The sequence below is a fragment of the Atheta coriaria genome, unplaced genomic scaffold (assembly GCF_025399875.1).
Source record: "Atheta coriaria isolate IRGN ID8LTWV9N9 unplaced genomic scaffold, Caltech_Dcor_3.1 hic_scaffold_8_pilon, whole genome shotgun sequence".
NCBI classification, from domain to species: domain Eukaryota; kingdom Metazoa; phylum Arthropoda; class Insecta; order Coleoptera; family Staphylinidae; genus Dalotia; species Dalotia coriaria.
The window spans coordinates 650,713-675,530 of NW_027045450.1; the positions used below are offsets into that span (position 1 = coordinate 650,713).

Sequence of the window (24,818 nt, forward strand, 5' to 3'; positions counted from 1 at the left end):
ACGACGCGATTGAATGCAAAGCCTTTGAAAACCTAAACTCTCACATTAAATCAAACGAGTCTCATTTTCCAAACAATTCAAACCAATCTCAAAATGAGTTTTAGTTACTTACTAAATTTAACACGACGTCAGAGAGTCATGAGTCATGCACGGGCGGAAAAAATAATTAAGTTTATATAACTTAATTACACATCTAATTCGTTATTAAATACATTTCAATGTTTTCGTGCATCGCCGTCCAGGTGCTCATATTTTTTTCAACGCTCTTTGTGTTTCCATTTCGCTTGTTCCTTGTTCGCTAATCGCAGATCGCACGAAATTAGCAGTCGGCGGGCGCGCCGACCTTGAAAATAGAAGGTGGCAAATTAGAATTGTAAGTTTTTTTTTTTTGTTTTCGGGTATCATACAATACATATGAGAAACAGCGAGAGATATAATGCGGGCGTGGAATTAATAGACAACATACGTCTCTGTTTAAATTTGGTACCGGCATATTACTCATTATTATGACTTTGTTGAGGTTGTTATTGTCATTGTCCAAGACGTAATTATAGACAGTTCTTTTGCAAAAGGACATGTGAAGTAAAAATGACATGCGTTTTTATCTTGAGGCCAAAAATTAAGTGTTTTGTAAATTACGCAAAAACAACGCAAAATTGTAATTATTTTACAAGGGTATTATTCTAGTCAAGTACGCAATTTTTATAATGAGTCAATTTGTCAAAAATAAATATTTTAACATGAAAAATTTTCAAATTCCGCCACACCTATGTTTTTGTGTGGCGTTGATGATCCGAACAATCAAACAATCGGAACAAGCCTCTCTTTCGCTATCAGCCATCCCATCTAACGTTCGATCTATCGCCAGCATACACAACAATCGATTCAACAACATTCACAGCGATTTAAATTCGCATTCACACGCCAGTGGAAGATTGAAGTGTGCGCGCTATGCAGCGCTATGTAACTCGTATACATATTCTGAAAAGCCTTTGATGATGATGGCTTTGATTCTGATTCTTTGATGGACACACAAAGTCGCCTCATACTTTTGTATGAGAAGAGCATGAATTCGCATTCGTTGGCTGTACGTGTGTAGGTATTGTTTGTGTTTTGTGTTCCCATTCAGATTTATGTGCTTAGCGTTCGTGTTGTTTTTTTCTCTACCAACTACTACTACAGGCATCGAGGAAAGGGATAGTCGTCGCGCGTTCGCTTACATAATCGGACACGGCTCGCTAATCGCACAATTGCGGCTAATATAGAATTCAAGACAATGTGTAGCAAATTATCCTTGAAATGCATGCGGCACATCCAACATTCAATTTACATTTTACATTTCACATTCAAAAATATAATAAATTCATCTAGTTTTGTATCATAATTTATATGTACATTCGTTTTATTTCCATGGCTGTGTGTGTTGGTATATTATTTAGTAAATTTAGTGACTTGTGAAATGTTCGAGCGGACGCGGCTCGACTGCAAATAGAATTTTCGTAACCGAACAAACCAACAACGAGTAAAACAAGCAACAAGCAACAAACCTTTCGTTTACGAAAATGTTAAGACTTTGTATTGAATTTGAGACCTGAGAGCATTGCCAAATATTATAAACTATTGTATTATTATCTATGAATAATGACGTGCACTTGTTGCATGGTGGAAATGAATTATGAATGATTGTGTGATTCGATTGGTGCAGAATCAAAATAAACATTGGCTGGACATTCAGTTTGCTCTACGCCAAGCCGACTGATAAATATTCATACATTATAATAACAGGTCTACGCGCGATTAGGTAATTTCACCTGATTTTATTGCACACACCGACAACGTGTTGCACGATTAATAATTTTATTTCTCTGCTATCTATGGTTTCATTTTCATTTTGTTTTTCGAAAATAGGAAAAATATTTGAATTTTTGCTAAAATAACAAATAGAAAACTTCTTTGGGTCCAGTTTATTCAACATTTAGAAAATATTTGACATTTTAAAAATAATTTTCCTATTTTTTACAACAATTTTCTTTAAAAAATCCCAGAAAATGAATTTTTTTCAACATTTTCCCAATTTTTTTCGTAAATCTTCTTATTAATCGCAAAAATTGAATTTTTTCCTATTAATTTTCTAATTTTTACAATATTTATCAAAATTTTCCCAAATTTTTCTGATAATCTATTTATAAGATTCTAAAAATTGAATTTTTCGTTATAATTTTCAAATTTTTACAATATTTTTCAACATTTTCCCAATTTTTTGCGTAAATCTTCTTATGAAATCCCAAAAATTTAATTTTTCCGTTTAATTTTCCGATTTTAATTTACTAATTGTTACAACATTTTTCAACATTTTCCCAAATTTTTCTCAAAATTTTCTTTGAAATCACAAAAAATGACTTTTTTCAAATTTATAATTTTTTTACCAACCTTGTAAATTCTTCTCATGATTGTTAACTAATTATAATTACTAATATAATTCGGCCTCAAACATAAAGTATTAATGACCAAAAAAAGCACTCCGCTTCAAGGAGAAAACAATAAAACTGATTACACTGATTTTCCCCCAAAAAATTCACGCAGAGATTGCGCTGCAATAAATCTCGAACCGAAAATAATTTACACGCTTCAAATACGCCATGCGAGTGATTTACATGCGTGTGCAGATAGAGGTAGGTTGGCTTGGCTGTTGCCGTGTGTCAGCCGAAGCAAGACCACTTTCACTTCCCTACAAAGCGGAGACCTTGAAGGTTTTTAAACAGGTAAAATCAGTCTCGAGGACAGTGCGTCCGAGCGCCGCGCGGAGCTTACCCATAGTATGTGTATGTATGTATGTGTATGCACCTATACGTGTGGTACCAGCAGAAAACGATCAATTACTTAATAACGCACACACAACGCACTCACGACCGCAGCGCCATTACGCCATGCGTAATTTACGACATGTGCGTGTGTACGCAAAAAATGCGTACCTACGAAATATCGTTACACACACGCGAAAGGAAAACGAAAAAACGGCAAAAGCAAAAGGCAGACATTCGAATAGAAGCGAATAGAAAGGACCAGAGAATAAAATTCGTATATTGGTGACATTTAGTCATCATATTATGCTCTGGTTTAATATTACGTCAGCGTAAACTCACTCCTCAGCAAATTGGAATGGGAAGAGTCGACGGGACGCGACCGTAACTCTCTCGCTCTCTTTCGCGGATAAGACACATTAGCATTTATTCACTGCTGGCTAGAAACACAAGCAGGCGGACATTTTATTTTCATGGTCAATGCGCGAATGCTACCGCTTTACTTAACACTTGACTTAACCTAAGTCACTAAGCAAATACAAGCACAAAATGTAATATGTTTAATTTTAGGGTCTGTTCTCTGGTCTGACCTGATGAATGGCGTCTCGTCGCGCCAGAGTTACGCGATAGTGAAAGTGCTACACTCTATGAGTCGTTACTTTCCCTCGATCTCGTAACGCCCGTAATATAACAATGGCATATTACATGAACGCGCGCGCGCGCCGGAGACTCAACCAGACCAGTAAAAGTTTACACTTTTTGTTTTAACGAATTTTAATTCGTGCGCGAAATAAATTTTCAATATTCGCTTCTTCTAGGAGCATTTCTTTGTTTTGTTGACTGTTGAGTTTTTTTTTGTTGTCGCTGAGCAGTCGTCATATAATATCCAACATGAACGTCGCGAATGACGTAACGCTCGGCCCGGCGCGTGTAACGTGTATCCAAACGAGAGTAGGACGAGAAGGTGAAAGAAAGGACATTCTTCAATGTTCCGAATATAACAAAGGGTAAAAATGAGCGGAGAGCTAGCGAGCGAGAACGCGCGCGCGGGATATTGCGACCGGGCGTTATACAATCGGCGGAGTTGTGGATCGCCGGTGTCCCCTCCCGAAGGCGAAAGTAACTTCGCGCGGTGTGTGCCCCAGCGCGGGCCCCAGACTCTCCTTGGCATCAGGAGGTGAAAGCAAATGCGGCGCGAGTCAGCGCCTCCGCAACTTTGGCCCTACAGGTACTGCAAGAGTCTTGCCTTAAGTTAAGTCAAGTTGCGTTCAGTTGAACTGTTTGGACGCGCGCGCGCGGGAGATACCTAAGCGAAAATAGACGCGGAGAGTCGGAGCAATTTCATGCGCGATATTTAGCGCGACCTTGAAAGCCGCGCGCGCTCTCGGAGAGAAAGAGGAGCCGCGAGCGAGCTGGCGATAGGAAAAAAAACCGCGCTTCCAGCAGCGGTGTTGAGTTTAGTCAGAGAGTTGAGAGCGCGAGAGAGGCGAGTGGGGGGAAACCACGCTAAGCCGAGTCTGCTCAGTGAGACCAGCATGAAAGGGGGAAAGTAAAGGGAGAAATTAAGAACGAGCAGTATTAGCGCGCGCTCCGCTCCCGTCGCGAGCAGCGCGTCGCCGTCGACATTTCGCATCGTCACGTGCGTTTCGACACAATCCATACCAACAACAACAACAACAACCTGCTAGACGCGCGCGCGATCTCCCCGAAAAAGGGTCTCAACTACTCAATCTGCAGTCCACTCTTCCTTCCACACGCGCGCTGGGACTTAAGTTCAGTTTGGAATTTCGGAGTTTCGCTTTCGTTCGCGCGCGCGTGTGCGGTTTAAGTGTGTGTGCGTTTTGTACCAATCGAGCGCGGAGCAGCGGAGCGCCGCGCGTTCCATTCGTGCGCTCGCCTCACTTTTACTTTCATTTCGTGGCGCAACAAACGCGACCACGACTGTACGCTCTCAGGCGGACGGAGCCGCGCGTGTCGTGCCCCAAAAATACGAATCCGCGCGCGGCGCTCAATACGCGCGAGCCGCCGACCGCGAGAAGAACGCGCGGACCACCGCCGAAGACACCCGCGAGGATGACCGCCCGATTTGGTACCACGCGCCTCCACCAACCGTCCAACCATCACCACCATCGGGAATAATCCACGAGGATTTAATCCGCATCTTGATTTGTTGGTTTTGAAAAGTTTGTCGAAAGTTTTTTTCTTTCGGCAAAGTTTCATACTTTACAAAGTTCACATTGGTGGTCTTGTTGTTGGTGTGTCCTGGAAAAAATTCCACACAGTTTCGAGGAGAAAATCGAAAGTAAAAGTGCAGAGTGCGCGGCTGGGCCGAAATCGAAAGTGAACTGAATTACGACAACTTGTTGCTTCATCGCTCGGCGCGCGCGCGCGCTCGCGCAATCGGAACGTAACCGCTTTTCAAACCTACCAAAGCGACAAAACACCTCACAACCACCTGAAAATTTTTGGATTAAAGTGTGTGTATGTGTGTCACAACAAAAAAAGTGTCTCTGTGTCTTGTTATCTTCATCAACAAACGGATTAATGTTTTCATCAAAGTGTCGCCCTTTGTATTGTGGATATTACACGCCCAGGTGACCCCCAGGGTGGCAGCCAATTCAAATGAACACCTGTAAGTTGTGTTTCTGTGTGTGAATGTGTATGAGAGATGTGAGGATTCATGGTGAAGAGTTTTGCGCGTTCGCGCTGAGTTAGCAAACACGCGCTCGCGCCACGGCGTTGGTTACAAAACATTTCGCGATTGATGATGCGCTCTCTAGCGATGATGTTAGGCGAGTCGCCGCGGCACGGCGGCGAGTCTTGCGCTAAGTCGACTTATTAATAGGCCACTTGCACTTTATTCATTTATCGCCGTCGCGAACGCGGCGCGCCGCGGTGTGCCGCTTTCGGTCGTCCTTCACGATCGATCTGCGCATTCTCGCGCACACAACACAACCAGCATGAATTGGGACACATGATTTTTTGCGCCAAGCAACGCCATTTCACAATCGAATTCTCCAATATTCACCGAACAATTTTCTATCTGATGGCACGCGTGTTGGAATCACACATTTGCATTGCGTCTTTTGCTTTTTGCAGGTGATCGATAGTAAAATCTCCATCATCCCCCTTCGTGTCAATCGCCATGTACGCGGACGAAACGGAAGCGCACGGCCTACTAACCTTGCACTATGGCAAACACCATGCGACGATCGTAGACGAGATCAAGACGTGCTTCACGTCCGAGTGCTACGCCGACATGACGTTCATCTGTGATGATCGCACCACGCTCAGCGCGCACAAGTTGATTATGGCGTCCGCCAGTCCTCTAGTGCGCGCCATCCTCGGCGAGGCTGTCCATGCGCACAGCCCCGCTGTTGTTCTCATTCCCGGGATCAAGAGCAGTCATTTGAGGCATCTGCTCGACTTCCTCTATCATGGTCAAGCATGTATTAAGGTAAAACATAAAAGTTCTTATTTTGGGACGTTTCCAACATGTGTTTCTTTTCAATTGTTCAAAAACATCAAAAATCACATTTTCTAACCTCAAATGACCACTATTCGTGAATAAAATTTATTTTCTCTATTAGTCTAGCGAATTGGACAGTATCCAAGAACTTTTCGAAGTCCTCCAGATAAAATCGGATGTGTGGGAGTCAAGTACGCGGGAAGAAGCGAAAAAGCTCACAGATGAGGGTTGGACGCAAAATTCCGAAAGTGGTTCAGACTCAATGACGATAGTGAAAAAAGACCCCGATGAAGACCACCGTAGTGAAGAGGACGACGATGAAAAAGAGGAAGGCGAAATCAAGGACGATGATGATGACGAAGACGATCACATAAACGAACGGAATGATAATGATGAAGAACGAAGAAGTACATCACCCAACCCTGTCAACCTTTCACTCAACTCAAAGTCAATGGACAACGAGGACGAAAACGACAACGACAACAACAGTAAAGTTGAGGTAATTACAGGTTTCTAATTTATTTCGCAAGACCCGCATTAAAACCACCTGATTTTATGACTTGCAGAGCACAGATGAGCCCAGTAGTGGGGATACTCTGAAAATAGGCCAGTCGACAGTGAAAATTGCCCCTAAGGTTCACGAGCACTACCATCACCATCGGATGAAACGGAAGAGCATGTATATAGAGCCCATTGTCCTGAAGCATCACGAAGAATTCGCCAGTTTGAAGCCGCCCATTGGGGACCAGAAGCTTATATCACTAGTACAAACCCCCGAGAATTACGTGGTCACACCACATCGGAAGCGCCGACCTGGTTTCCACAACTCCCCAGCGCAAAACCCGCCCTTCGTGCCGTTCTCACCTAGTTATATAGATGAAGGGGCGATACACCAACGATATAAAACCCTCCAACACCCACTTTTAGCTGCTCATCATCCATTGTCCCTAAGTGCTCCACCGTTTTTAGTGGAAAGGACACATACCCCCACACCAGGTCAACATGCGGATGGTACATCAGGGGATAACGTAGTGGTAAAATACAGACCACCCTCAGCGGACCAGAGTGTATCCGAAGGGTATTCCGGTTTTGAACATACCTGGGGAGCATGGTCATTATGCCAAGCACAGGTAAACACTCCAGAAGACCGTGAGAGGGATCGAGATCGAGACCGAGACAGGGATCGGGATAGGGACAGAGATAGATCTCGTGAGCGGGACCCATCAATACCAGCTTTCCCCACAAACGCACCTGTGTCCGATGACAACCCGGAAAGCTCCCATTCTACCACCAGAAGTTCCGGGGGACCAGGAGGTGTTGATAATGTAGGATTGACAAAAAATACCACTCCTGGTACAGGAGGTGGTGGTCAGGTGAGAGAATACCGCTGTGAGTACTGCGGTAAACAGTTCGGTATGTCATGGAACCTCAAGACGCACCTGCGTGTCCACACCGGCGAGAAACCATTCGCGTGCCGGCTGTGCGTGGCGATGTTCAAGCAGAAGGCACACCTGCTGAAACACTTATGCTCGGTGCATCGCAACGTCATCTCTGCAAGCAGCGATGGCAGCGTCGGCCGCTTCAACTGCTGCTTCTGCCCGCTCTCCTTCGAATCCCTGCCCGAGCTGATACGCCATCTGTCGGGCCCGCACAACAACCTGCTGCTCAGCAAGAATATGCACGAGCTCAAATGAACGATGACATTCCAAACGACTCGCGCGAGAATTGTGTGAAAATGTGAAGTTTTTGTTTTTAGACGGTACGAATCCGTTTTGTGATAAATTTACACGTGAGCGAAAACGATGAAATGAGACTTTTCACCCCTGTTAACCCCCCACCACCCCCTCAGGGACATAACCCCCAGAACGTACACCCGCGTCCGCCCCCCGTCTTCCTCATAGTGCTTTAGTAATTTTATACGCATGAAAAACATAGATTTATACGCAAATATGTAACATAGTAACATTCTCTCAACCGACGCTGTGTTCAAAACGACTCGTGTACCTAAAACGAACGACGATCGAGATCGACGGAGACTGCGCGTGGTGTGTATGACATGAAAGCAAGCAGCGAATGGCGCTGATTTCCTGTTATATACATCACAAGTGGTGGATTTATGCAAACGCACGCAGCGCCAAACAAAAAACGCCGCTAACCTACAACGTCAGCCATTTTTTTTTTCTTTTCTTTCGTTTTCTTTACCTGTGCGTCCGTTCGCACATTTCACATTTAGCGTGTGCGACGCGCGCAGGCCCAATTACTATTTTTACTCTCGGCTTACATAAAGTATTTAAACTTGCGCAAGAAGCTGCGAGCGCGTTTTTTGTTTGCCTCCGCGTGCATTTCTCGAAAAATACTTATGGTTTTTACTACAAAACTGGATCATGTATATTATTATGAAACGAAACGTATATTTTTTGAATATACACACCAAAGACGTACGAAAGTAAGAAAAATTACGGAAGCGCCACTTATGTCGAAGACGAGACACACACACCAACATAAATTTTTTTCTACGCGAAATATTTTTTGAAAACTATTTTTTGATACTGATTTTGAAATCATTTTGTGCAATCCACTACAACTTGTGTGTGCTCTTGCCTGACGGAAACAAATTGCGACATCTTGAACGAAAAAAAAATCTTGTAACTCGCGTTACGGCCATTGGCAATATCGAAAATCTAATTCGACATCTAAAAGCATCGCACGGTTAATTTTTGTGTTTTATAATTTAATATTGTTTTTTGTTTAGTTAGATGCGCAAAATCAACTGCAACGCAATTTTTCGCAAATTTTTTTCCTTCTTTTGTTTTATTTAACGATGTGGTACAAACATGTGGTACGTTAGGTTTAATTACATTTTAAAAACACACACACACACGACATTTCTGTAAATACAAAGAGGCGATTATGCTCTTGGACGCTGCAGACTCTTGTAAATAATGATATTTAAGATAATGACTATTTAAAATATAAATCAAATCACCTTTGTTCGCCTCGTGTGTTTTCACCGGAGTTAAATGAATGCATGTGTAGATTGCCTCACATTTCACCTTCTCTCCTGATCCGTTCAGCTCAATATTGATATTTGGCGTGGCCGCCGCGAATGCTAAGTACGATTGCGAGCGCGCATGTCGCGTTGCATCAATTGTGCGTTCACGCTCGCAATGTGTAGACTTACGTCATTTATTACATAATTGTATGTTACGATTTCTATCGGACGCGTAAAATTTTTAAAACTTTCGCAAAATCACAGCAAACATTCGAAAAAAATAGCAAAATTTCAGGGTTATGTTCATTTTAATGTTGATATGCAACCAGACTTACATTAATGTGGAATTCTTTCTTTTGTGTTGGAAAATTCATCACCTGTAACAAAGACATTAACGTTTAGAATATACACCTGGAGAAAATAACATGCGGCGAGTGTTGGGAAACGATTTGAAATCGTGCGTTACGGTAAAGTCGCGTTACGTAATGCGTGTTTTCTTGGTTGTCTATAATGAACCAACGGTCTTTTGAGCGTCGTGTTCAATAAAAGCTGTGAGGACACGCCTCGGTAATAAAAGCCTTCCAAAACACTAATTAATGCCGCAGGACACTTTTTTAACGTTTAAATTAAATCATTAATTGTACTCGAATAAAAATAACCATAAGATTATCTAATCGATAAATTTAGTGGCTCTAGGGCAGTAAAAATTGTCAAAAACTTATATAATTTATTATATTGTTTGTTTAATGCATGTTTCGATATCTAAAATAACTGTTTTTGTGTTTTGGCATAGATTTTTCAAAATTAGGTTAATATCTCTGCGTATTTCCTTGTATTTGCAAAATCTAGAAACAAGTTTCGAATTCCTGCCGCTTTCGGGTCAGTTCTGTTTGTCGCCGTGTAAATCAAAAACATAACAGTTCCGCAACCACGAAATGTTCCGTCCGCATATAATAAAATCATAACGATGACGTTTCCAGTGCTGGTAGAGCAAAATAAAGCGTCGTCGGCGACGTTTCGTCGATGATGAAATGCCCACAAAGTCGTAATAACTTGCCATTGACTTTATCGCACATCTGATCCGATCGCGGGGCGCCGAACACCGTTGTTCGAAAGAGTTCAGAAGGCCAACGTAGGGCATTGCCTCTTCTAATGCGAAATCTATTCGAACCATAACTCAACACTCATTTCTATGCATATAAGGCGACTTAAGCGTCGAGCCCAAAAAAACGGTGTAAAAATATGCTAAATAGGCACATGATTGATGTTTTCATTTTCATTCAACTGATTACTACCATTAAAGCGATGTATGGAATTAGAATTGGAATATAAGAAGAAATTTGGAGTAAGAGAGATGCTGATGATGATTAATTTTTTGGTTTGGATGGGCTTGGTTCCTCCTCTAGGCGCATGTGAGATGAGATATTGATACTGGGCAGGATGGAAAAGCGGTATTTTACATCCGAGATGGAGCCTATAAAAGCTGCAGACCTCGACGAGTGCGGACACACTCACTGTCGTCACACAGAAGATGGCCAACAAGCTGATGCTCCTGCTCGTCGCCGTGTCGGCGCTCGCCGCCGTCCACGCGCAGATCCCCAACGTCGGATGGTGCCCAGAGTACCTGCCGATGACCGATTTCGACATGAATCGCTTCCTCGGCAAGTGGTACGAAGCGGAGCGGTATTTCACCTTCACCGAGGTGGTTTCCCGTTGTGTTGTTACCGACTACGCCAAGGCCCCCAGCGGAAGGATTTTCGTTAGTAACGAAGTCACCAACAGATTGTAAGAACCTCAAAATCACCCAATTTCAAAAAAAGGTGTCTAATATTATTTGTTTATGTTTTGTGTAGAACTGGAGTCACCAGAATCATCAATGGTAACATGGAGTTGTTGGGCAAGGGTGACGAAGGTCGTATCCATGTCAAATACGCTACAACCCCAATTCCCACTGAGACCACCCTCACTGTTCTGGAGACTGATTATGATAACTTTGCTATTGTATGGTCCTGCAATGGTTTTGGACCAATTCATACCCGTAAGTACCATTGGAACCCTTTTTTACCAAATCAACTAATATTGAATTTTATTCCATTTAGAAAACGCTTGGTTGATGACCCGTGAACGTCTCCCAAGTGGTAACATCCTCCAAAAGGGTTACGTCGCCCTTGAGAAGTTTAAGATCAACCGCACCTTCTTCGTAAAACCGACCAGGAAGGATGTTTCCTTGCTGCATCCGATATTAATGCCTCTAATGGTATCACTTCCCAATCCACCGTCCCAGAGTTCTCTGGTAGTGACCAACGTGATGAAGCAGCTGAAGGTCTCCGCACCGCTGGTGTCCTCGAAGGTGACAAACCAGTAGCCGTCAAGGAGAATGAAATTAAACCTCAGACTACTGAGATCAAACCAGAAACCCTTGAGATCAAACCTTCTGAACACACCAGACCAGTTAAACCCGTGGAGATCAAAGAAGAACCCAAACCAGAAGCAGCTACTTTGAAAGTAGAAAAGGTTGAGAAGGTTGAACCAGAAACTCCAAAGGTTGAAGAGGTAAAACCCATTGTAGAAGAGAAGAAAGAAGAAAAAGTGCCGGTCGTGAGCGTCCCGGACCATATCCTGAGCGCTACCGCTACCAAAGCTTAAAAAGCTTGCAAGCCATCCTATGTTCGACATAATTTAACAAACTATTTATTTTATTTATTTATATTTTACCGATATGTGTAAATAAATTTATATTGTGTTTTTTTACACAAAAATCAATGCGATTTATTTATCAAACCTGAACTAGAACTAGAAAACTTCTATTCTAAAATTCTAAAAATGGATGAAGTTATAAGATGTGATATGGGGGAGGCAAAAATACCGTTAGTTATCAAAGCGCCTGTAACTATAAAAGAGCTACGCGGTTGAACTAGACACTCACAGTCTTCACAGCCGTAGGAAGATAACCAACATGATATTCCTACTCGTCGCTGTTTCAACACTCGTTGCGGTCCACGCGCAGATCCCTAACGTGGGATGGTGTCCAGAGTACCTACCAATGACCGATTTCGACATGAATCGCTTCCTTGGTAAATGGTACGAAGCTGAGCGCTATTTTACATTCTCCGAGATTGTTTCCCGATGCGTTGTTACCGACTACGCCAAGTCAGCCAGCGGGAGGATTTTTGTTAGTAATGAAGTCACCAACAGATTGTAAGAATTTTTACTTCTATATTTTTTAATTTAAAAAAATATTAATTTTGTTTGTATATTAATAAGAACTGGAGTAAAACGTGTCATCAATGGTAACATGGAGGTTTTGGGTAAGGGTGACGAAGGTCGTATCCATGTCAAATACGCCACAACCCCGATTCCTACTGAAACCACCCTTACCATTTTGGATACTGATTATGATAATTTTGCTGTTGTGTGGTCTTGCAATGGCTTTGGACCAGTGCATACAGGTAAATATAAATTTATCATAAAAACCTAAACTATATACTAAAAAGTAAAATTATAAAAAATAATTTTTTACTATTATTTATATTTAGAAAACGCTTGGTTAATGACCAGGGAACGTCTCCCAAGTCACCAAACTCTCCAAAAGGGTTACGGTATTTTGGATAAATTCAAAATAAGCCGCACTTTCTTCGTGAAAACAGATCAAGCTGGTTGTTTCCTAGCAGCGTCTGATATTAACGCATCAAATGGTATCACAGCCCAATCAACTATCCCTGAACATTCAGGAAGTCCACAAACTCAAGAAAACGATGAAGAACTACGTACTTCTGGTGTCAAAGAAGAGACAGAAACAAAACCAGAAATTCCAAAAGAAAATGAGGAAAAGAAACCGGAGATTACTGAAATTAAACCGGAAAACATCAAAGTAGAAAAAGAAGAAGTTCAGAAAACTAAGGAAGAAACTCCTAAGGACAAAGATGTTCCTGTTGTGAGCGTCCCAGACCATATTTTAAAGAACAACGCAATCAAAGCTTAAAATTTATAATTTAAAAACTATTTATTATATTTAGTAATTTTCCTATATTATTATTTATGTAAATAAATTAAGTTCCGTTTATGCAAATTTTCGTTTTTTTAATTTTTTGCAAATTTTGATATTGATTATGTTTAGAATTGACTGGAAAATAATATATATTGGAAATCAATAGTCACTCCTAGCAAACACACCGTTATTCTGACCTTATTGCCTTGGCATAGCACGAATGTCATAGATCTTCTTCGCTGTGATGGACTTCAGTTGCATGACTTGCAGCGCGTGCATGTGAATTCATCTAGCGTCGTAAAATGCGATCGGCGATTCGGTTGATTATCGCGCTTGCGTTGGCGGCGAGTGCGTTCACCCAGGTGCCTTTTCTCGGCCCGTGTCCTGACCTACCAACTATGCAGTATTTTGATCCACAAAAGGTAAGCGAGCGCAAAATGTTATCAAAAACTATTTACATAACTGCAGATTGTGCAAACATGCAAATATTCTGCAGGTGCTAATTTCAAAATGTAATATGTTTCTAGTACTTGGGTAAGTGGTACGAGGCTGAGCGATATTTCGCACTCTTCGAATTTGGCGGCAAATGTGTCACCGGAGATTACGGCCTAACGGAACAAGGCGACATTGTTATAATTAACAGGCAAACAAGTGCAATGTAAGTCATCATAATACGCAGAAAAAAACATAAAATGTAAAAAATAATTAAATATTTAGAACAGGAATTGAATCGACGATTGAAGGATTAGGAAATGTTCTTCAACGATCAGATCATGCAAAATTATCAATTAAATTTCCTTCGTTACGAGGTTTCGTCAATTTTACAGCGCCATATTGGATTCTTGATACGGATTATGACAATTATTCTTTGGTTTGGTCATGTAACAACTTCGGAATGTTTAGTACAAGTAAAAATTATTTTTTTCCTCAAAAAATTGATTATTAATGATAAAATTTGAAATTTTAGAAAATGCTTGGATTTTAACAAGAAGTCGTTTACCTTCTTTGGAGATAATTGGTCACGCTTATAAAATATTAGACAATATTGGTATAAATCGAGCTTATTTTATAAGAACTGATCAGAAAAACTGTCCCAGTATTTATTAACTTAAAATATCAACCAAAAATGTTTTTATTTATATTATGTTTTGTTACGTGAATGTATGCAACTAAATATACATGTTTTTGTTATTTTCTTAAATAAAAGCTGTTTATTTACACCTAAAACCAAATAAATCAAGCTCAATTGGTGCTTTTATTAATATTTTATGTATTTTATTTATTTTGAAGCTGTTAATTGCTATAAATTTCGTTTCATTTAATAAATTTATACTCTGTGAGCTTATACCTGAGCTTTTCGCAAAGCTTCGGGGTTTTCCGTTCTCCTTCGTCAGTTGGGCGTTGCACCTTCACCAGCTTAGGGTGAAAGCATAAAACGCAATCTCCAACCCACCCAACAGAGGTCATCCCTCTCCCCATCTTCGATGCTTCATAAAGCTCTCTTCTACTATCTTCACCTCACACTACCACACAAACAAAATCTCTTTTCATGTTTCCTCTGTAGTAGTGGCAACTGGTTCACCTAAACCGTAAACCAAGGCCGCAAACGATCTTTACGCTCACGCTCGCATTCGTTTCTCGCTGCTTGCACAAAGCCCCTCTACACAACCAGCTAACATAACCTAACAAACACGATAAACTGAGTAATCGCGGAGATGTAACAACAAAAACAAATGAATACCGAGCGAGGAAAAGCTCGCAGGAGTTGACATATGACCACAAGGTCCGTAACATATTGTGATATATCATTAAAACGCGTGTTTTGAAAATGTGGCCAACGAATTCAGCGAAATGTTGGACGAAAATCGCGTTCTACTTGTTCCTATTGATGGATATCGTCCATGGATATCTGAACTTTTATCTTAGCTCATCGGAAGTGCATCGTCTTCTTGGTAAGTAAATAATTATTTATTTTTAAAGATGCATGCAAATTAATAAAATTAGATTTCATATTTATTAATTTTTTAGAAGATAAATAAATTATTTGCATAGATAAACATCAAATTTTTATCAAAACAAAGATTTCTGTCAAAAAATTAAAATAAAATTGAGTAAAACCCAAAAGTAAACCATAGAAAATTTATTTTATAACGCGCATGCGTATTTAGGAATTAACCAGATCATCGACCGTCAGATACCCGCAAGAAAAGAGAAAAAGACATAAACAGATAAAACGTGAAGATATTAAACCAGAAGACTCGTAAAATTCAAAACCACATTAAATTTTCCAAAGAAATACTAATTCCAGTCGTGTTAAATGATCCCCTATGGTTAATCTGTTTGTTCAACGTTCAACCAGTCACTTTAATAACAAGGCAGGTAAACTACCTCAACCTGAGCCGAGTTACTTTACTGCTGTGACTGATGATTGGGTGCTAAACATAGAATAAGAGACATAAAGAGTAATGATGCTAACCGATGTTGCGCTACAAGTCTACCTGCTCTTACTTAAGAAAACTGGTTCTAATCATTGATCTTCATCATGTTTCCAGGCCTTATTTACATAATAACTGATTTAAAGCGCGCCAACTAATATTTCCATCGTAAAATTTATACGTATGTGAATTTTAGTTCGTAAAATGTTTTACCAATTTATGAAGTAATAAATTCCGTGCAAATTTAACGAGATGTGCGGAATTTTAATGGTGTTAGGTGTAATTTTAACTAGTAAACAAATTAGAAGCATTTAAATAATATTTTAATAATAACTGTTAAGAAAAAATAAGTAACTGTCATTTTATGTGCATAAATATCTTTTTTATGCCGAAATAACCTTAAAAATTAACCTAAGTTTCTAAAATTTGAAATTTTTCTTTCAGGACTTGAAATGGAATTATTCTACGTCCGAAATGGTACTGTAAATGACTACGCAATGGTCTTTGTTGTGCCTGTACCATCAAAAATAGATACTTTACATTTCACATGGGAAAGTTTCGCTGGACGCCCTGTAAGTACCCGAAATTTTAATTTTTAACAACAAAAAAAACAATTAAATTTTAAATTTCCAGCTTCCATATTCAATCAGCGTGGATGTAACAGATACCATTGCTTTGGGTCACCCTAAACTAAACATCACCTCCACTGGTTCAGTCCCTATGTCCTTACAAACATTCAGTGTGAGTCTACCTTGTTCCGGAGTAATCTCAGCGGATGTATCCGTGACGATTCAAGTAAACATCACGGTTATGCCTTTAAACATAACAACTTTAACATTTAACCGGAAGAAAATCTGCACTAAAATGGATTCTCATCTCGGGAATCAAGTCCACGTTGATTCTTTATCGAAACAATATAAATCAACGAATATATTCTACACTGCAGTTGGTTGTGCGATTGCTTTTGTCGTTATAATCGTGAGCATAAGTTTGGTTGGGTGTTATTTCAAAAATCAGAAACTAATGCGTACAGGAAAAGCGAATAATACTCAAGCACACACGACTTATTTAACATCCGCGCCAAGAAACCCAACGTCCACATCTTCCTATGGAAGTTTTCGTAGAATGCCGAGTTATTCTTTGATTGATGAACGATCAAAGGATTTACGTGAAAGAATCGCTGAATTAACAATCAAAAGGTAAAAAATATACCAAAACACTTTAAAAATTACTAAACTTTTATATTTTTAGATGCAGAGTGAATCTCAACAGTGTTATCCTCGAAGGAACCTTCGGAAGAGTCTACCTAGGATCATATACAAATGACACAGGCGTGGAGGAAGAAGTAATCATCAAAACAGCGACTGATCATGCATCACAAACACAAATCTCTTTACTTTTACAAGAAGGAATGTCAATGTATTCACTGAATCATAAATACATTTTGACTATATTAGGCGTGTCGATTGAAGATAACACAGCGCCGTATTTATTATATCCGTATCAGAACTATAGCAACATGAAAGTATTTCTGCAGAAATGTAAGAGTAACGCAGAAGGTGTTGCTCACACGTTGACGACTCAAGAGGTTGTGGATATGGCTTTGCAAGTGATTGAAGCTATGCAATATTTGCACAAGAAACATTTGTTACATAAAGATATAGCAGCCAGGAATTGCATGTAAGTAAAAATTTAAATATTTTATGATATAATTTTATTATTTGATGTTTTTGTGATTTTTATTAGAATCGATGATAAATTGCAAGTGAAAATTGCTGATAACGCACTGTCAAGAGATCTATTCCCGTCGGATTATCATTGTTTGGGTGATAATGAGAATCGTCCGGTGAAATGGCTGGCAATTGAAAGTTTATTGCATAAAACATTCTCAGCTAGTTCGGATGTTTGGGCTTTCGGTGTGTTATTATGGGAATTGACTACGCTTGCGCAACAGCCTTATGTTGAGATTGATCCGTTTGAAATGGCGGCGTATCTTAAAGATGGCTATAGATTAGCACAACCTATAAACTGTCCAGATGAATTGTAAGTTTTAAATAATACAATAATATTTTATGGTATTTTATTGATTAATAACATTTTTTGTTTTATTTTTCTAGATTTGCTGTAATGGCGTATTGTTGGGCGATGAGCGCTGAAGAACGACCGACATTTTCACAACTTCACGTCTGTTTACAAGACTTTTACGCACAGTTGATTAGATATGTTTAAATAACATAAGCATAACTACATGTGGAATTGATGAAATGTTCCTTTTTTACACGAATAATGATTGCTGAATGCAATACGTGCCAAAATTTAATTATTCGGCTTTTTATAAGACTGTTTTTTTATATTATATATTATTTTATAAATACTAACGCAGCGAATGATTGTCTATTATATCGAAATACGTGACGGTTTTAAAGGAAGAGTGCTTATTGTGTCTCTAAAAATATCGCTTTTTATGGAGAGATATTGTCACACGGGCCTACTGCGAACGCCAACTGTAGAAATAAGTAATCAACGTCGCGCAATGCTTGGAAATCACTTGCGATTTGTGCAATTTTATACTAACTACGTTTTATACACTTTTGTTAGCATGTAAGCGTATTTATTGTCATAAGCAGTGTGTAAACAATGCCTATTTTCTATGTTTTATACTTTAATTGTGTAAATAAATGTCAGCGTAAAGAAATAACAAGTTTTTTGTGATTTTTTTCATTGAAAATCAAGTATTCTGCAAGAAAATACATCAAAATATGCCAATTTATGAAAAATTGAGGAAATTTTACTAAAAGCTACACGAAAACTATTAAATTACGAATTCTTTGTCAATTAATAATAATTTTTATGGAAATTTTCATAGAAAACAATTTTTACCAGGAATACGCACGAAAAACAGTAAATTTTAACGATAATTATAAGAAATTTTACTTAAAACTGCATGAAACAATAAAAAAATGAGTATTTTTTTAAGAAAAATGTTTTTTGCAACAAAATTAATGAAAAAGAGTACATTTCTGTCATATTTATATGAATTTAACGAAAATTTTGAGAAATTTTGCTCCAAATTACCCAAAAACAATAGAAACATGAATTTGATTGCAATTTTTGTGCAATTGTATTGCTCTACGATGTGTACAGTTTCCGGTGCGAGTAATAAAGACTCAAAACAAGAAATATCGCGTGTCACTTTCCATTTATAATAATTATTGTGTTATTCATGATGAATATTCACGTGTTAAATAAAAAACAAGCCTTAATCTTACACGGTTTCAATCAGAGTACTTGATTATGTAAAAAATGACCATTCAGAGTTGTAATTTATTATTTCAATCTTAAAAACACTATTTTTTAGTGTTTTGCTATTTTTATTATAATTTTTTTAGTACGTGTCTGTAATAAAGACGAGTCAAACTCTATTATCCTCAATTTGCGAAAAGAATACGTCGGATTTCTAATGCATAACGATTCGGAGAGCCTTGAAGCGGCCATCAAGGATCCGATTTGTCGCCGGTCGCCGCGGTTGCGCTTCAAACAATTTACCAGCCTGGGGATTGAACTGGAATTACTTATTGTCACGCTAAGCTAAGGTGTAATTTCTGCCGGCGCAAAATTGTCACTTTCAGTACGCTCACGACGATGAAGTTGTCAACACCTTTATTAATTATAACCATTTGTTATAATCAATGTAGATATTCAACACATAATAAAATATCATAAATAATATTAATATTTTATTGCATTTTTAGTGGTTTGGGGAATTAATGTGCGTTCCAATTTGGATTTTGATGATGCGCAGAATAAACCGAGGATAATCGAAAGAGTCTACGCGTTGGAAGATAAAAATAACAATGCGCAGCCAAAGATTGGCGTCGTTTGTGCGTCTGGCGGGTGTAACACCACCACAACGTCGACAAAAGACCCCAAGGGCACTGACTCTCTGTCTGCCGATGTGGTTGTGCAAGTTCAAGTGAATGCAAATGACGCAAAAACAAATAAACCTGAATCGAAAGAAACCATAGTGAAATCGATGGATAAAGAAGATGAAGACATTCCAGATGTGCCCGTGGTGATAGGCTACGGGGGCGGCAATGCAGCCACCCCACAAGAACACATTATACGACCGGATAATCCACATCAACACTTTCATTACAACCAGCATAATTTTCCGCAGGATCATGTCCGCACCGGGGGCGGTTTCGTCCCCTCGTTGGGGGTGAGCGTTGAGTTTAAACCACGGGGGCATTATCCAAATGATTATACGAAATATCACACCAATGGCAACGGGTATGGATACGGAGTTGTACAACGCCCCAGTTGGAATTACAATAGCAATCCAGCACCGTGGTATCGGCGGGTGACAGCGCCGCCACCGCCGCCGCCGACCACGTGCATCTGTCATCCGAATTCGGTGTGGTCAGGAACCACACCACCGCCGTATGTTAATTTTAATAATCCTGGAAAGCAAATTAATGATAAATTAGCACCGCTTCATTAAAATTTTCAAGTTTTTTGTATTTTTTGTGGGTAAATATTAAATCTATGTATGTTTGTGTTTAATTTATTGTCTGTGTGGTTTTTGCTCGCTTTCTGAACAAGTGAACAAGCGTGATTTGAATAATCTCATGGATTTGCATCCGTTTACAATTTGCATTTTACCTTTCCAGCATTTACTCTTTGTGGAAAATGGAAATCCACTGCATGTGCATACTGTAAATTGTAACAAACATTTTTTTTGCTTGATTTTGTGTTTGTCTTTAATGCTTTTCTATTATTAAACGTCTGAAGTGCGAGGCAAAAAATGTTTTACGAGCGCCCGCCATTCTTAAGCCACGTTAACGGGCGCAAAAAGCGCAAAAACGAAATTTACGATTTACGGACAAATCTTAATTAGGCGCCGGAGGGTTTTCCACATTGAGCGAATAAGTACGAGCACAAAAACGATTTATACCCAGAATCGTACAAATACGAAGACAAAAGTGAAATAATTATAATTATAAGCGAATGATGGTGTATCCGAAGCGTTCAAAGCAATCGTTATAAATAGATACGTAATTAGAATCCCTTTTCAGGTGTGTGCCTGAATGTTGCTGGGAATTCCCAGCGCAATTTATAAAATACCGCGAATATTTTCAACCCGTGCGCGTTTTGCTAATGGATTTCCATTGTAATCTTTCGCCCCGAAAACAATTTCGCTCGTTATATGCGCTGTGCGCCGCTTCGCTATAGAATTATGGTATTGAAATGTGCGTTTTACCTTGTGATATCGATTTGCACCACATCCCGCCGGGGTTTTGCTGATTTGCAGAGGTTTTCACTACAAAACTCGAAATCATTTCGGCAGCTTTTGCATGTGAATAATCTAACCTATAAAAATATAACAGTTAACGGTTTTTAAAATCAAGTTAGGCACATGACAACTTATGTAATTTGCAGTGTGTTAAAGAGAGATAAACGTTGTCGGATGCACTCGTTGTTTAGCGTTGCAGTGGAACACACGTTTGCGCACTGTGTCAATTTAAGTTTTGATTCGTGTTTATTTTATTGTAATTGTAATACTGACTATTCACTTTCGTACACGTTTTACACTGGGTTTAACGTGTTACTTGAGATAAACTTGTCTCATATCGCTCGAAACATCGATAAAAAGAATCAAAACAAAACAAAATAAAAGTGAAGGTTACACATTCCAGCGTTAGGGGGCAGCACAATGCAGACAATTCTCAACATTAAATTAAAAACGGTAAACATTAATAAAATACTAAATCTAAAATCCCAAATAAAACACATTTATGTTGATTTTATTTATAAATCGTGCCAATACAATCAAATTTACTCAAATTCACTTGAACAATTGCATTCATGTTAATTATAATCAATTCACAATTTTAGCGTTAATTAATACATAAATGTACTAAACGATTACGCTCACACGTCAATGTGTGGTGTTTTTCGTACACAATGCACAAGCATTTCAATTAATTGATGTGTTAAATTGTTGATAATTATCTTGTATTGTTCGACGCACGTTGCACAGGTTGTTGAGCGTTGAATTTATGTAAACTGTGCACGGTTCAAATGTTCGACAAGAGTTGTGTGGGTTGTGTTGGCCGTGCAGGGTCTGGGTGAACATTTTGTGAGTAAATTCGTGGAAATTCGTTGAAATTTGTTCGGTTCAGTGAATAAAATGAAAAACCGAATGAAATTCGGTGGAATATCGGGTTTCAATCAGGTTTATTCATTGTTTTTGGTTGAATAATATTAATACCGATAATTGCTTTTATTGAGGATGCGAAAATTACTTTTTATTGAAATTTTTATCGTGGATTTTATGATTTATATTAGTGTTAAGTTGGGATTTTGAGAGATAAAAATTGTCTGATTTTGAAGCCGTATAACTCTCGATTTGATAGAGCTAGAATATTGAATAAGATATCAAAAGAAAGGGAATTTAATTGAGAATAAATATGTTTTTATTGTAGATTATTATATTAATACATTAATATTTTTTGAATTTTTAAGCAAATCACTGCATAAAAATTGAAATTATGATTTTATTTAAATAATTCAAATTTTAAAGCTAAATAAATATTGTACACAATAGATAAAGTTCTTATCAGATAAATAATTAACTATACAATGTGTTAAAACTTTTCCTTTGTCTACATAATAACTTTTACGACTTCAGCTGTCTCTCAAAGTTGAGCATCAGATTAAAACTTAGTTCCAAGCGCACAATGCACACAAAATAACTTCATATATTAATAATGTTAATAAAATTAATTCCAAACTCATTACACATGATTGTTATTATTACGATAAAGAAAAAACGTATAATCAAGCTATAATTTAATGATTTTTATATAAATAACGTAGCGAATCGAAGATTTCTCGATTTTTTCTCGACGTAATTGATGTGTTATGATGTTGTGCACGTTTTTTCCTCTCCGCTAGGAAACACGACAACATCCATTGTAATGTAATAAATTTAATGGACATAATAATCGTAAGAAACCCACTCTTAGGTAATTACATTAGCCGTGAACTTCATTTTCGTATTTTTATCTTGATCCGCCTGCAAAACCGTAGAAAAAGCACCGTTACATATTTATTTTTATTGATTTTTTGTTGATATGTTACTGAATGGGAATGATGTGAAGTGCACCTCATGGATTATATCGAATGTGAGGCAAGTTGTGATGCTCGTTAGTGAATTGTGTCATCACAATTCACAATACATTGCTGCAACGCTTGCAGCACGTCGATTGTCATCTTCTGTGACACCTAATTGCATATTGTTAATGGTGGCACGTGTCGACGCATCAGAGAGTGTTATTAATTGTCCATTAGCAGGAAACTGTAGATGATTGCGTCTTAATTGGGTTCGAAAGACATTTATATACACATCATTATAGACAGAATCAGATTTTAGAATTGATGGTTTTTAAAGTCAATTTCCACGAATTTTTGAACATATTTTGATTGTTTAAAAAATGATTTATTATAGTATGGTTAATAGTATCCAAAATACTGAAAAGAAAATTAAATTTGATAAAGTAGTTTCTGAGATATTAATTATTTTGTAAAATGTATTATTTTGGTTTTAAATTTGTATATTGATAAATTTTATTGAAATTTAAAGACAATTTAAACAACTTTAAACAATTTATTTTTCTTTAAATAAAGTATCCATTAAAAGTCTGATTAATTATTTATAATATACATTTAAATTGATACGAATCGAGTAATTAGTTTATGAGTAATTGCGATTTTAAAAAATTATGTCAATATTTTAATTTTTAAATTCTTTCTGCCTTAAAATTCATAAAAATTCAATAAAATTATGAAATTATCCAGAATGTAAACACATTAAAAATTAAACCTAAACTAATTAAATCATTAAAATTAGTTTTTAACGTACAGAGTGTTTCCTAAAACCCAAAAACAAACAAAAAAAGAAATAAATCATTCTTTTAATCGCAATAGAATGCTTTTAAATGATTGCTTTATTCCGTTACAAGATTGAAGTGCTGCACCTAACCATCTGCATCACCTTACTCGTACATCTTACAAGTGCGTCACTGCGCCCCGTCCCTAAGATATTAAACCGCCCACGCGAGCGCATGCCGGCGACATCGACATCGATTCGCGTTTTACGTCAGGACGTTCAGGTTCAGGTTATTCAAATGCCACCAACCGCCTTGGAAACAGGAGTACAGCGAAGGAGAAGATCCTGAGGGGGTGGCGCTGATGCCATACGAGAGCTTTGACTACGCTTTGATTAAACTTCTTAATTGCGCGTCGACGCGGCGTGTCGTCTCGAATTGGCAACTCAATTAAGTGTCCTAAAAGCTGTTTTTGTTGCGCCACGCTTACAATCGGCTTAAAAAGCGCAGCGATAATAATTTATCGCTAATAAATTACTCGGTTTGCGCGAAATTTCATTTCGAAGCGATTGTAAACAGATTTACGTTGTCGAGTGCTTAGATTTAGTGCAAGTGAAGGAAATAATGCATTATGAAACTTGTTTTACATAAAATTTACCATGGAAAATGTGTTTTTAAAGGAAACAAATTGCTAGGTTGAGATATTGTGTATGTTGGGTTGCATACATATGAATATCGATTGAGTGCTTGTTTAATTAAACTTGCAAACGCAATAAAACGCCAAAAGCAACAAATTGATGCTATAAAACTATATTGACGTTTTATTAAGATGGATTTTATTAAGATTGATGATTGAGTGCGTTTTGTTAATGGAATTTGTTAGATTTTTATATCCTCATAATTCTGTAGGTGTAAAATAAGTTGCCTACATTTATTTTCAAAATACCATTAAAAATACAATTATATTGATGTATACTAAGTTGCCTACATTTAACAACGAAATAACTTGGTTGAATTGTTAAAAACTTTGAATATTTGCTTGAAAAACATGAAAATCTTCAGAAATACAACGAAAAACATAAAAATAAATGCTGGCATGTTAATATCTCGGAGTATTCGCAAAGAAAGCGAAAGTACGAGCAAGTTTAATGGAGTTTTCTCCTCCCGAGGATGGTTGAGAGGGTGTTTTCTATAAGGGATGAGTCCGCAAGCGGCGATTGTGTGTGCCGGCAAAGATGAAATGA

General features: G+C 38.2%; 6 protein-coding genes and 1 long non-coding RNA gene across 9 annotated transcripts in view; 6 read left to right on the forward strand and 1 right to left on the reverse strand.

Annotated features, from left to right (window-relative positions):
- Positions 1-21,275, reverse strand: part of LOC135796913 (uncharacterized) — a 29,259-nt gene extending 7,984 nt beyond the window's left edge. Inside the window, exons 1-3 of one of the 2 annotated variants that reach the window (XR_010549418.1) lie at positions 21,110-21,275; positions 20,946-21,055; positions 9,598-9,639 (exon numbers count right to left, since the gene is read on the reverse strand). This is a non-coding gene — a long non-coding RNA (uncharacterized lncRNA). Of the gene's footprint in view, positions 1-9,597; positions 9,640-20,945 lie in introns of both variants that reach the window. The other variant, XR_010549417.1, reaches the window with a different exon arrangement.
- ken (ken and barbie) lies at positions 4,242-9,261 on the forward strand. The gene is made up of 4 exons (XM_065309021.1): positions 4,242-5,433; positions 5,901-6,258; positions 6,392-6,769; positions 6,837-9,261. The coding sequence occupies exons 2-4, from the start codon at positions 5,947-5,949 to the stop codon at positions 7,962-7,964; spliced, it is 1,818 nt and encodes a 605-aa protein (XP_065165093.1). The 5' UTR covers positions 4,242-5,433; positions 5,901-5,946; the 3' UTR covers positions 7,965-9,261.
- On the forward strand, positions 10,744-12,021 carry LOC135796911 (apolipoprotein D-like). The gene is given in 4 exon segments (XM_065309025.1): positions 10,744-11,047; positions 11,116-11,300; positions 11,362-11,460; positions 11,463-12,021. Coding segments are annotated over 4 exon segments (984 nt in total). The 5' UTR covers positions 10,744-10,793; the 3' UTR covers positions 11,909-12,021.
- Positions 12,184-13,331, forward strand: LOC135797214 (apolipoprotein D-like). Its single transcript, XM_065309447.1, has 3 exons — positions 12,184-12,460; positions 12,527-12,711; positions 12,799-13,331. Exons 1-3 carry the CDS (start codon positions 12,219-12,221, stop codon positions 13,242-13,244), a joined length of 873 nt encoding a protein of 290 aa, XP_065165519.1. The 5' UTR covers positions 12,184-12,218; the 3' UTR covers positions 13,245-13,331.
- LOC135797487 (apolipoprotein D-like) lies at positions 13,502-14,456 on the forward strand. The gene is made up of 4 exons (XM_065309863.1): positions 13,502-13,672; positions 13,778-13,908; positions 13,968-14,158; positions 14,218-14,456. The coding sequence occupies exons 1-4, from the start codon at positions 13,553-13,555 to the stop codon at positions 14,355-14,357; spliced, it is 582 nt and encodes a 193-aa protein (XP_065165935.1). The 5' UTR covers positions 13,502-13,552; the 3' UTR covers positions 14,358-14,456.
- dnt (tyrosine-protein kinase Dnt) lies at positions 14,701-18,386 on the forward strand. Of its 2 annotated transcripts, none has more exons than XM_065309023.1 (6): positions 14,701-15,202; positions 16,130-16,257; positions 16,319-16,884; positions 16,937-17,365; positions 17,432-17,728; positions 17,803-18,386. In XM_065309023.1, the coding sequence occupies exons 1-6, from the start codon at positions 15,079-15,081 to the stop codon at positions 17,912-17,914; spliced, it is 1,656 nt and encodes a 551-aa protein (XP_065165095.1). In that variant the 5' UTR covers positions 14,701-15,078; the 3' UTR covers positions 17,915-18,386. The 2 variants fall into 2 exon arrangements, with proteins under 2 accessions (XP_065165095.1, XP_065165096.1); XM_065309024.1 differs by lacking the exon at positions 14,701-15,202 and adding an exon at positions 15,438-15,625.
- LOC135796912 (uncharacterized) lies at positions 19,199-20,248 on the forward strand. Its single transcript, XM_065309026.1, has 2 exons — positions 19,199-19,376; positions 19,438-20,248. The coding sequence occupies exons 1-2, from the start codon at positions 19,328-19,330 to the stop codon at positions 20,184-20,186; spliced, it is 798 nt and encodes a 265-aa protein (XP_065165098.1). The 5' UTR covers positions 19,199-19,327; the 3' UTR covers positions 20,187-20,248.
- Positions 21,276-24,818: the final 3,543 nt, after the last annotated feature.

Excerpts from the sequence above, each read along its gene's own strand:
- ken (XM_065309021.1), top strand. The coding sequence starts at position 5,947 with ATGTACGCGGACGAAACGGAAGCGCACGGCCTACTAACCTTGCACTAT. Across the intron at positions 6,259-6,391 it reads ATGGTCAAGCATGTATTAAG|TCTAGCGAATTGGACAGTAT; the intron begins GTAAAACATAAA and ends TTTCTCTATTAG. Across the intron at positions 6,770-6,836 it reads ACAACAACAGTAAAGTTGAG|AGCACAGATGAGCCCAGTAG; the intron begins GTAATTACAGGT and ends TATGACTTGCAG.
- LOC135797214 (XM_065309447.1), top strand. The coding sequence starts at position 12,219 with ATGATATTCCTACTCGTCGCTGTTTCAACACTCGTTGCGGTCCACGCG. Across the intron at positions 12,461-12,526 it reads AATGAAGTCACCAACAGATT|AACTGGAGTAAAACGTGTCA; the intron begins GTAAGAATTTTT and ends TATATTAATAAG. Across the intron at positions 12,712-12,798 it reads CTTTGGACCAGTGCATACAG|AAAACGCTTGGTTAATGACC; the intron begins GTAAATATAAAT and ends ATTTATATTTAG.
- LOC135797487 (XM_065309863.1), top strand. The coding sequence starts at position 13,553 with ATGCGATCGGCGATTCGGTTGATTATCGCGCTTGCGTTGGCGGCGAGT. Across the intron at positions 13,909-13,967 it reads AACAGGCAAACAAGTGCAAT|AACAGGAATTGAATCGACGA; the intron begins GTAAGTCATCAT and ends TTAAATATTTAG. Across the intron at positions 14,159-14,217 it reads CTTCGGAATGTTTAGTACAA|AAAATGCTTGGATTTTAACA; the intron begins GTAAAAATTATT and ends TTGAAATTTTAG.
- dnt (XM_065309023.1), top strand. The coding sequence starts at position 15,079 with ATGTGGCCAACGAATTCAGCGAAATGTTGGACGAAAATCGCGTTCTAC. Across the intron at positions 15,203-16,129 it reads GGAAGTGCATCGTCTTCTTG|GACTTGAAATGGAATTATTC; the intron begins GTAAGTAAATAA and ends TTTTTCTTTCAG. Across the intron at positions 17,729-17,802 it reads ATAAACTGTCCAGATGAATT|ATTTGCTGTAATGGCGTATT; the intron begins GTAAGTTTTAAA and ends TTATTTTTCTAG.
- LOC135796912 (XM_065309026.1), top strand. The coding sequence starts at position 19,328 with ATGAAGTTGTCAACACCTTTATTAATTATAACCATTTGTTATAATCAA. Across the intron at positions 19,377-19,437 it reads AACCATTTGTTATAATCAAT|TGGTTTGGGGAATTAATGTG; the intron begins GTAGATATTCAA and ends TTGCATTTTTAG.